At 38.5% G+C, this 12,587-nt stretch overlaps 1 protein-coding gene across 1 annotated transcript in view; it reads left to right on the forward strand.

Moving 5' to 3' along the window:
- NBAS (NBAS subunit of NRZ tethering complex) overlaps nucleotides 1-12,587 on the forward strand; it is a 387,713-nt gene that overhangs the window by 214,241 nt on the left and 160,885 nt on the right. Inside the window, exon 36 of the mRNA XM_055254044.2 lies at nucleotides 10,324-10,491. Within this exon, the coding sequence (XP_055110019.2) occupies nucleotides 10,324-10,491 (168 nt within the window). The remainder of the gene's footprint in view (nucleotides 1-10,323; nucleotides 10,492-12,587) is intronic.

The raw sequence follows: 12,587 nt of genomic DNA on the forward strand, positions 1-12,587 counted from the left end.
GGAATTACAGGTGTGAGCCATTGTGCCTGGCTAGTTTCCTTTTACTTTTAAGGAAATACCATAGTATTATTTAGCCCTGTAGGGTCTAAAATGTACCATTCTGATAGATATTTCCTACATTTCTTTATACTTAGTATTGGTAACATCTTTTTGTTTTCTCTCATTATCTTTCATCTACTCTCCATGGGGCCTTCTTTCGTCACCATTTTACCAGAACATCTTGTGCCTCGGTCACCACCAGTGACCTCTTGTTGCCAAGTTCATGGGTCAAATCTCAGTCTTTGTTTTATTTGACCTATAAGTAACATTTGACATACTTGTTTCAGGGACATCTCAGTCATCTTGTTTTTTTCAGACTTCACTGGCCACTGTGTCTCATTGTCTTTGCTGGTTTGTCCTCATCTCCCCAGCTAAATGTTAGATACCCTAGGTCATAGTCTTTAAGCATCATCTCTGTCTACACTCATTCCGTAGATGCATTCGTACATTATCCTGACTTGAAATGATCGACTTTGTGCTGATGATTCCCTGCTTAATAGCTCTAGCCCTGACCTCTCTTCTGAGTTCCGGACTTGAATGTACAGCTGCCATCCTAACATCTGTAGTTAATTTCTTATAGACAACCCAATCTCAATATGTTAAAATTGAACTACTGATTTCAGCCCTCTTCCTCTCCCCACCTACCACATCCCGCCAAACAATGACCTTCTTTCTGTAGTTTTTACCATGTCATGAAATAGAACTCTTTGTAGGTGTTCGCACCATAAATATTTTGCTGTCATCCTTGATTCTTCTCCTCCTCTTTGGGATATCCTGCTGACCTACCTTTCACAGTGGACTCAGAATTGGGCTCCATTTTACCATCACCACTGCTACCACCCAGGTCAAATTATCATCATATCTCCCCTAGAGTCATAAAGTAGTGTCCTGTTTGTCTCCCTGCTTCTGCTCTTGCTATAGTCAATGGTCAACTATATAGCCAGAGTGATTCTTTCAAAATACATCAGATCATGACACATTTCTCAAAACCTTTCACTCAGAGTAGAAACTAAGGCTTTACAATCATCTACAAGGACATCCATGGTCTCTTTTCTCCACTGTTAGGCTTTAATGTTGGACTTTATTTTCCTTCCACCTCTTTCCTGCCCCCAATATACACATTCATTTTGCTTAGCTGACTCTAATCATATTGGCTTTTTTTTTTTTTTCCCCCTTTTTGCCATTCTTTAAGCATTCCCAGCAAGCTGTTGCCTCTGGATCCTTGTACTTGCTGTATTTGACCTGGAATGTTCTTCCCAAATATCTGTATCCGTATGACTTATCCTCTCACTTCCATCAGGTGTCTGCTCGAATGTCACTTCATGGAGATCTTCCCTGCTCTTTCTCTCTGTTATTATAGTGTTCTCACCCCGTCACACTGCTTTATTTTCTTTCTAGCTCATATCAATATGTATAAAACTTATCTGATACGCTTTTCCGACATGCTTTATATTTATTTTTGCTTGTCTTTTACTGGATTGTAAGTTCTTTGTAGCAGAGACTATGCATATTTTGGTCAGTGTTATAGTTCCAGAATTTACAACAATCCCTGTCACAAGTTGGTGTCATAAATATTTGTGGAAGAATGAATGAGTAAATGAGGAAAGTAAGATATGGATGTGATGAGTGGGGATAAGTTCTGCTGTTAAATGGGGAGGAATATTTGAATGGGATCCTATTTGATAATTTCTCAGTTCATTGGTGAAATAAGGCAAATTGCCTTATTTTCCTTTCTTCCCTACTGTACCATGAGTTTCTTAGGAATAGGGGTCATATCTTAATTGTCATGGTAATCCTGTTGCCTAGTGCCGAGTCTTAAATATAGTAGGCATGCCAAATTATGTGGTCAGTAAACTTACTTTGTGGGTTCATCTAGAACCCAGTCATTTATCAAAAGTAATTTTAAAAATTGGGCATGGAAAAAAGAAAATAAAAATATACTTTATACACCTCTATTTTTCCAGAATGTAGTTTTCATAATCTGGATCCAAGAATTCTAGGAGATCCAAGAAGGGTTTGGCCTCTAAATCCCCTGAAGTAGTATGCCTAATATTAATTTTTAAAAAATTTTTAGAGATGGGGTTTGGCTATGTCACCAAGGCTGGAGTGCAGTGTGGTGCAGTTACAACTCACTGCATCATTGAACTCCGGGGCTTAAGTGATCCTTCTGCCTCAGCCCCCCAAGTAGCTAGGACTACAGGTGCATGCCACTATCCTTGGCTAATTTTTATTTTATTTATTTTAGATACGGGGTCTCAATATTTTGTTCAGGCTGGTCTCGAACTCCTGGCCTCAAGCGACCCTCCTGCTTCAGCCTCCCAAAGTGCTGGGATTACAGGCATGAGCCACTGTACCTGGCCAGTATACCTAATTTGATGTGTGTGTGTGTGTGTGTGTGTGTTTGTATTCATGTGAGTGCACATGCATGTTTGTTAAATTTTCTGGGGAAAGGGCTCAGCTTCCATGAGACATGTATAGGAGTCCATGGCCCCTAAACATGAGAGCAGCTAAGCTGTAGCCTTGCCTGCTAATTGGCAGATGAGATGAAGCAGAGTCAGACTTTAGAGTGATTTACTCCACAGAGTATTTTTCTGTTGCTTGTTCTGACAAGTATTTCTAAAAGTAGTATCACCAGTAATAAGGATTGCATGCTTAGTATTTTGAGTTCGGATGAAATTTGCTATAGGGGTTAGGTGGAGGGAAGTACTTTGGGTTATTTAAGGCTATGTTGGAGGAGAGTGGTAGTGATTGAGCTCAACCTAAACTGTTTGTAATCCTTGCCTAGTTTATATGTGCCAACAGCTCAGTTTTCAGTAGGCCAGTAGATTTCTCAGAAATTAACCCTTATTGCCAGTCATGGGAGAAAGCTACTCCCAAATAGATAATTTGTCATAGTCATTAACCAACAATAATTTTTCCTGTGAGTCACATTTGACACATGGAACTATCCGTGTTCTTGTGAACTTGTTTGGTGATGGTGTCTGTTGTTACAGGATTTGAAAAATATTATTAGTGCTTAATAAGCTAACCTTTGAGCTGTGTAGCACACTTGACATTAATGAAATTTCATGTTAAATTTTATGCTGGGAACTGATGACTTGGTTTTGAGGTTTCATCTATTTCTGCTGTTATATACTCTAAATTAATTAGCAGTGTGCCACTATGAATATAAAAAGTGGCAGTAGTAATCATTTTGGGTGTAAGTTTTGCTTAACCTCTTTTTGCTTTATCCGTTATATGAAGTTAAAAGAAATCTATTTTCTTCATTAATGTTTCTGGTTAAACTATGATCTTGGTAGACTGCCCCCCAAATTAAATGTTGCTTCTGTGGTCCAAATGAGCCTTTCATTTCCCTTTCTCTTTTGTGATTCTCATTAGGAGAAGCTCTTACAGAAAATCCTTTTATCACATACATTTCTGAGCATGTGAATTTCATCTATCTTCTGAAACAAACTTAACTTTCATACATTTTAAGTTTCCTATCTTGAACTAGCCCATCCATTTGGACAGAAGCATAGTTTAGGTCCATTTTATGAAATAGAATCATTGTTTTGTGGCCTACATTTTTCTTTTCTTTTTTTTTATTTTTATTTTTTAACTTTTTATTTCCGTAGGTTTTTGGGGAACAGGTGGTATTTGGTTACATGAGTAAGTTCTTTAGTGGTGATTTGTGAGATTTTGGTGCACCTATCTCCGGAGCAGTATATACTGAACCCAATTTGTGGTCTTTTATCCCTCATCTCCTTCCCACCCTTTCCCCCTGAGTCCTCCAGGCTGAAGTGCACGATTATAGCTAACTGCAGCTTCAAACTCCTGTGCTTAAGTGGTCCTCCCTCATCAGCCTCTGGAGTAGCTAAGACTATAGGCACATGCCACCACAAAAAAATTATTTAATTTTTAAAATATTAAATATAAGATTTAAACAAATTGATTTTTTAATTGTTTGTAGAGATGACATCTTGCCATATTGCCCAGGCCAGTCTCGAACTCCTGGCCTGAAGTGATCCTCCTGCCTCAGGCTCCCAAATGAGTAGGATTACAGGTATGAGCCACTGTGCTGGCTTAGCCTGCATTTTTTATTGATATTTTTCAATTGGTTTCATTTACCTCTAAATGAAGTTGTATTCTGCTTAAGTGCCATAATTCTTACCATGTTTATATTTTCAATTCTATACTTGGATTAGTTGATGACTTTCAAATCATTCAATACATCCTCTCAATTTAGAAGATTCTAAAGATGAACAGGAATTGAAAATGTGACATGAAATCTTTTTTAAATAACATTTACCCACTCTGAATACAACATATGAGACTTTTTTTTTTTTTCCTATACGGAGTCTTGTTCTGTTGCCCAGGCTGGAGTGCATTGGTGTGACCTCAGCTCACTGCAGCCTCTGCCTCCCGGGTTCAAGCAATTCTCCTGCCTCAGGCTCCGGAGTAGCTGGGTTTAGAGGTGTGTGCCACCACACCTGGCTAATTTTGTGTTTTTAGTAGAGATGGGGTTTCACCAGTTGAGCAGGCTGGTCTTGAACTCCTGACCTCATGATCTGCCCACCTCAGCCTCCCAAAGTGCTGGGATTACAGGCGTGAGCCACCGCGCCTGACCACAAATGAGACCTTTGAAAATATATCTTCAAACATTTAGACAGCACGGTAAAACCAGCCTTCTTACACCTATGTATAGATCCAAGCAATAGAGATTTTTCACATACTCTGAGGCTATAGCAATGAATAGTGTCCCTGATCTTGAATAGCTCACTGTCTAGTTGGAAAGAACAACAAAAAAGTAAATATCAGTATATTATGGTAAGTGCATTAATAGTACGCATATAATATTTGAGTGGGTAGAAGTGTGATACTGTCTTAAGATTTTACTTACAGCAAAATTATTACATGTCAAGGAAAACTTAGAACATCTTTTTGATCTTGGAACAGGCAAAGATTTCCTTTTTTTTTTTTTGAAATGAGGATCCCTGTCACCCAGGCTGGAAGGCAGTGGTGTGATCACAGCTCACTGTAGCCTTAACCTCCAGGGCTCAAGCAATCCTACTACCTCAGCCTCCCATATAGCTAGGACTAGAGGCATGTGCCACAATGCCTGGGTAATTTTTTATTTTTTATTTTGTGGAGATGGGAGTCTTGCTTTGTTGCTAGGCTGGAGATTTCTTAAATATGATATAAAAAGTACTAGTCATAGATAAAAACTGACGAATTGGACTAATTTAAAATTAAGAACATCTGTTAATCACAAGACATTATTAAGAGAATGAAAATGTAATATACAGAATAATAGCAAATATTCACAATTCATGTATCTAATAAGGGATGTGTATCCAGAATATATAAAGAGCTTCTATAAGTGAATAAAACAGATGGATAACCATTAGAAGAATGGCAAAAGACTCAAACAGACACTTGACAAAAGAATGTATTCAAGTGGCCCAAAATATACAGAAAGGTATTCAACTCATTAGTCTCTGGCGAGGTACAAATTAAAACCACAAAGAGATGCTATTACATAATTACCAGAATTGCTCAAATGAAAAAGACATGAAATACCATTTGTGGGCATGGATGTGGAGCAACCAGAACTCTTACAATTGCTGGCTAGTGTAATAACCACTTTAGAAAATATTTGGCACTATTTACTAAATCTGGACATATGTATATTCTATGCCTTAGCAATTCCACTGCTAAGTATATACTCAAAATATAATTACCAGCATGTCAGGGCAGCACTATTGGTATTATCTTCAATCTGGGACTACCCAAATGCACATTAATAGAAGAAAAGATAAATAAGTTCTGGCATGTTTATTACAACATGATGTGACATAGTAATGAGTTGAACACTTTTTTTTTTTTTTTTTTAACTTTTTAGAGAGATGAGGTCCCGTTGTGTTTCCTAGGCTGGCCTCAAACTTCTGGCCTCAAACCATCCTCCCACTTTGGCCTCCCTAAGTGCGAGGATTACAGGTGTGGAGTTGAACAGTCTTTAACTACTCTTAAAATCTGAATGAATGTTTGTTGAGTGGAAGAAATCAGAAGAAAAGAGTACATGATTTCTTTCATATAAAGTATAAAAATAGAGAAAATTAATTTATGCTGCTGCAAGTCAGGATAGTGTTTGTTTTGGCAGGGTTAGTGACTGCAAGTGAGCTCAAGAGGAGCTTCTAGGATTCTGGTGATGTTATGTTTCTTTGCCTAAGGGCTTGTTACATAGCCTGTTAAAATTTGTTAAACCATACAGTCATTTGATGTGGCTTACACATCAATGAAAAGTTGTTTAAAAAGGATACCATGGATTAAACACAGGAAAGGAGAATATATGCTGGCCGTAATTGTCTTTGCATCATGGGGCTGTGAATAAATAGTATTCCTTTTCTTTTGCATACTTTTTTTGAATTTGCAAACCATCTTTAGTGAATTTGTATTAGTTTTATAACACAGAAAAATAAATGAGCTTAAATAAATACAAATATAAATGTGCATGTAATATTGCCAGCATGTCAAAATCCTGTAAAGAACAAGTGAACACTTTGGTGCCAAACTGGGTTATGGAGAAGAGAGGCGTGGTGGCTGACACCTGTAATCCCAGCACTTTGGGAGGCCGAGGCGGGCGGGTCACAAGGTCAGGAGATCGAGACCATCCTGGCTAACACGGTGAAACCCCATCTCTACTAAAAATACAAAAATTAGCTGGGTGTGGTGGCGGGTGCCTGTAGTCCCAGCTACTCGGGAGGCTGAGGCAGGAGAATGGCATGAACCTGGGAGGCGGAGCTTGCAGTGAGCTGAGATTGTGCCACTGCACTCCAGCCTGGGCGACAGAGCGAGACTCTGTCTCAAAAAAAAAAAAAAAAAAATGGAGAAGAGAGCAGGAGGAGACACCTCTAGGCCAGTTGTCTGTAGGCAGCTTATTTAACTTAGTTGGTCCGCAGTTTACTTTTGTGTGAAGTAGTATTATAATTTTTAACACTTTTATAGTGTTACTGTAAAATTTAGGGATGCTTGTATAAAACACTTAGCTCAGTCCTGGACATATAGTAGGTGTTTAATAAATGGTAGCCATTATGTTTCTTATATATTATAAACAAGATGCTGGACTTTACTGCTGGTAAATAATGTATATAGGTCATTGTTTCTTCTCTGTATGAATCTGGCCCTCTGTATTCCTCAACAACTTGCACTGGTCTTTTTTTTTTTTTTTTTTACCTCCACTGTATCTAACCTCGCTTCACAAACAATTATAGTTTATCTGTTACTGACTTTCCTTCCATTTTTTTTTTTCTTTCTCCCAGATCTCCACTAAGTTCCAGCTTGGTGATCTTGAACTTTCTTTGTTAGCTGATTGGATGGAATTTCTCTACTTGTCTGATTTATCTCGGCCCTTTTTACATTTATATGAATTAGGATAAAAACATTTAAATGTAATATATACATTTAGTTGGAAAATACCTTATGATAACTTCATTATGTTCCCAGTGTCACTACCTCAATTCAGTCCCTAATTATTTTAAGCTGGGACTGAGGCACCAGTCTCCTAACTGGATTCTTGCTTCTGGAGTAATGTTACTGAAACACAAATCTGATTATGTTAGTCTCTTTGTTTAAAGCCTTCCAGTGGCTTTCCCTTCCCTCTAGTTGACAATGGAGGTTCTTTGGCGTGGTTTATAGGTCTCTTGCTGGGCTTACCTGTACCTTCTTTCATCCTCACGTCGTGCTATTTCTCTTTCTATGCTGCGTTCTGTGGCTTTGCTGAGTCACTTAAGGTTCCTGTATTTTGCCATGTTTCAGAAGTTGCATCCTCTTAAGTTGCATTTTCTTCCTGAAATCATTTTCACCAGTTCTTCTCTGGAAACCCTCAATTTTTTCCCACTGAAAGATTACCTTCTCTGTGAAGCCTTCTGTGATTATGCCTCCAGGCAGAGGATGTAATGATCTCTCTTCCTGTTCTCATAATACTCTATGTGTTAATACCTCTCGTATAAAAGTTGTTATTATTCTGTAATTATTTCTCTATATCTCTGCTTTCCTTCCTATTTTCTGAGCTCCTTGAGGGCAGAGCCTGTGTCTTACTCATTTTTGTCACTCCATTGCCTAGCATGAGATATATAAACTGAGAGAGAAAATGAGTTCATGTGTGGTACCCCAGCTATAAGGGAATTGAGGAAATGTAGTTTTTAGCTTCTCAACTTCTAGCAACAGTAAGACAATCTGTAAGGGGGTCTGAGTGGAGCTGAGTGAACTAAACTCTAGTATCTGCCACAATCTGGAACCCAGGAGGAGGTACTGTATTTTATTGGCACTCAAACCTCAAGCAATTACTTTTTGCATTGTTGCCCTGATAGTATACAGACTTTTTATGTTTTTTTCTTTATTTATATGTCATTCATTTTTATATGTTGCTGTTTTCATAATTAAATTATAGTATATAATATTGTATTGAGTTGATGGTTTTTGCACTTTCTAATACCCAAGAAACCAACAAGAAACAATTTTTTTTTTTTTTTTTTTACATGACCAAGCCAGTTTAGAATACTTATGGGCAACCCTAAACAACAGCCAGTTGGGTAAATTGTAAGCACTGGTTAATACAGCTTACATACATTTCCCTTTAGAAGTAAGAATAAATGCATTTATTTGTGTCCTAACATAATATATTTGTTTTCTGTTGCTACTGTCGTATATTACCACAAACTTTGCAGCTTTACAACAATACAGTTGATTATTTTACCGTTCCCATAGGACAGAAATTTGACAGGCTTGGTTGAATCTCTTCTTAGAGCCACACAAGGCCAAAATCAAGGTGCCAACAAGGCTGTGTTCTTTTCCAGAGGGCTCTGGAGAAGATCTTGTTTCTGTGCTCATTCATGGTGTTGGTAGATTTAATTCCTCATGGTTGTAGGACTGAGGTTTGCATTATCTTACTGGATGTCGCCTGAGGGCTGTTCTCAGTGTCTACAGGCGGCCTACATTCTTTGGCCTGTGGTTCCCTTTTTTCCTCTTCGAAGCCGACAACTGTGGGTTGAGTTCCCTCCTGCTTCAAATCTCTCCTGCCTCTTCCCTCATGGCTTATCTCTGACACTCACTCTCCCTGATTCTCATTGAGAAATATCCTCTGCTTTAAGGGCTCTTGTGATTAGCTTGGTCCTACTCAGATAATTCAGGATAATCTCCTCACTTTAAGGTCTGTACCATTAATCACACCTGCAAATTTTCTTTGCCATGGCATGTTACATAGTCACAGGTTCTAGGGATTAGGATATGGCCATCATTGGGGGCCCATAGTTCTACTTACCATATATGGCAACTGTCAGGTTGATCTAAAAGAGTGAGTTTTAAGTATTTGTTATGTGATGATGCCCGGGTAATTAATGATTACATGATTTATTACTTTATTATTACTTACATTGTGTCTTAATGAATAACATGATGTAGATCTAAGGAGCCAAACTAAGCTATTACATTATCCTTCTGTGATCACAACAAGCTATTGGTACTGATAAACTAAGCCTTAAGTTTTTCTTCTGTTTAACTGAGATTGTTAAGAAAAAAATAATAAGTGGAAGTGGATAGACACTAAACTAAGAAGTTATAGAACAAATAATTTCTTTGACTAAATGCAGATATGGTCTTCATCCTTTCTGTTTAAAAGACTGTAATTAATATATTGACATTTTCTCCTCGTGGAATCTCTCAGATTGGTAAATGGAGAGTGAGAATTTCAGCTGATTGCTTCAAGATTGGCAGGAGGTACCACATTATAAACCCATGAAACGCTGTTAATTACCTACTTGTTTGGATGGAAAATACACTTTTTAATAGTTAAAGGTTGATTGTCTGAATGTTCTACTTCTTTCTGGGTCACAGTGGCATTATTCAGATGAATAATATATTTCTTAATTAATCTAAGTAATAAATACTTCAAAATGTATTGTCAAGGAAACAAATATGAGTATCTCATGGTTAGGATATTAGATTGGTGAAAAATAAAATACCAATTATTTGCTTTATAAATATTTCTGAGGGATTATTTAATACACTGTGGTGTTTTTCTCTTTTCCCAATTCTATTTTTATTTTTTGGCAAATGATTGAGAGAGGAACAATATGTTGATAGTGCTCTTTTAACATTTATTTTTTTACAAGTAAAGACGGATGGATTTTTAAATTTATCTGTCTTCAAGTTTAATATCTGATCATTTTAAGCAGTCACATTATCACTGTCTTCTCTGTTCTTATGGTAATACATTTTTGCCCTTGCTATTTTGTTTCCTTAACACAGGATGAAGTAGGTGTTCCAGGTAGCAATTCAGCTGACCTATTACGCTGGACCACTGCTACCACCATGAAAGTCCTTTCCAATACCACAACCACTACCAAAGCGGTGCTGCAGGCTGTCAGTGATGGGCAGTGGTGGAAGAAGTCTTTAACTTACCTTCGACCCCTTCAGGTAAGCAATGCATCTTTCTTTTTAAAATCAACTGCATGGTTTATATAAATTCATTACCAATGTTTCAGTTGTTTTCACTGTTACATCTTTATCTTCTCTAGATTGTTAAAACAATCTCTTAAGAAATGTAGGCCTCTCGGCCGGGTGCGGTGGCTCACGCTTGTAATCCCAGCACTTTGGGAGGCCGAGGCAGGTGGATCACGAGGTCAGGAGATCGAGACCACGGTGAAACCACGTCTCTACTAAAAATACAAAAAATTAGCCGGGCGTGGTGGCAGGCGCCTGTAGTCCCAGCTACTCGGAGAGGCTGAGGCAGGAGAATGGCGTGAACCCGGGAGGCGGAGCTTGCAGTGAGCCGAGATTGTGCCACTGCACTCCAGCCTGGGCGACAGAGCGAGACTCCGTCTCAAAAAAAAAAAAAAGGAAAAAGAAATGTAGGCCTCTCATCAGGTAGGGAATGAGTAATCTGTTTTATAGAATGTAGTATATTCCCATGGAGTACTTGCAAAGGACACTAATAGAGATTTAGGTAAGGTTGGCTTATATATCAGAATTTAGTGAGATGAAAAGAAAAATTTTGTCAATGCTTACTTGCTTTTGCTGTATTTCTACAGACTGGTAGTTGAGGAGGAGTGCTAGGAGGCAGACTGGGGGGCTCTGAGGAAAGAGAACAGTAGAACAGATTCTTGCTTCCATTCTGGAAGTCAAAGTCAGGGCAGTCAGTAGAGCAATTGAGTTTGCTCTGCATTCTCATACTGCAGTCCTTTAATCTCACACGGGAAAACAAAGAGGAAAAACATACAACTATTAGCAGTTCGCCTCAAACAAACACTCCGTGTGCATCTCATTCATTCATTCAGCAAATACTTATTAGGCATTATTTTCCTGTCAAATACTGTCCTATTCACTGGGAATATGGTGGAGAAACACTTCAGTCTAATTCCCTTCTCCTGTGGAACTTATATGTCAGCGAGGGAGACACAGAAAATACATATTTGTATAATAATTTAATGGCAGGTGATAACAAGCATGACAAAAATAACATAAGCAAGGTAGGTAAATACTGAGGAGTGAAGTTCTGATTAAGATAGAGGAGTTAGATTTTTCAGAAAAGGAGTCACTTTGAGCAGAGATATGATTGAACCAAGGAGAACAAATACAAACCCTAGCTCCCCTGGACTGGGGCAGCACACTTGACATCTGCATAGAACATAAAAGGGGCCAGTGTGGTCTGAGCTGAGTGAACAATGGGGAGAATGGTAGGAGATGAGATCAGAAGGTGGTGGGGAGGCCCATCATTGAAAGCCTTATGTAGACTGTGATAATGACTATAGAGTTTGAATAAGATGGAAAGCTTTTGGAGAACTTCGGCAATGCAATTGTGTGATCCAACTTTATTTTTACTATGCTCATTTAAGTGCTGTACAAAGAGAAGAAAAGACACAGTGAAATCAGTCCTCCTGGTGAGAGAAGTGGGTAGTTTGAAAAGGGTTGTGATGAAGGCAGTGGGAAGAAGTTTGTTTGGGGATGGGATGTATTTTTTAGACCTGCTGGTGGTCTGGATGTGGAAGAAAGAGGAGACCTAAGGACAGTAGTCCAAACAGTTGGATAAACAAATGCCGTTTACTGGGACGCTATTAAATCTCAGCTGTAATTTGCAGTGGCAGCTTCATCATTTCCCTAGACTATGCTTGGCATAAAGTAACCACAATAAACCTTGGAGGAATGGGTGAATTCCTTTTACTTGGCTCTTCCAGTAAGGAGCTTTACAATCTATTTGAAGGAGCAAAACATAATTATAATCTAGGCATACTAAAGTTCTTGCTAATCTGCAGTGCTGGTAGCAAGTCTTAAAGCCGTGTGTGTGGGTAGTAGTTGTGAAAGAGATGGGGATAATCAAAGGGACACAGTCATATCATCTTGCGTCCATCTGGCAAGGATTCACCAGGTAAGGCCTGAATAATATATACCAAAAAAACATGTAAAAACCAATGAATAACATGAGTAAGAACCAAGACAAATAAGTCTATTTCCAGGGCCTGGAAGGAAAGTTAGGATCTAATCAGGCAGTCGGCATGGCAGGACCCTCACAGTGG

Source organism: Symphalangus syndactylus, chromosome 18 (assembly GCF_028878055.3).
Source record: "Symphalangus syndactylus isolate Jambi chromosome 18, NHGRI_mSymSyn1-v2.1_pri, whole genome shotgun sequence".
Taxonomy (NCBI): domain Eukaryota; kingdom Metazoa; phylum Chordata; class Mammalia; order Primates; family Hylobatidae; genus Symphalangus; species Symphalangus syndactylus.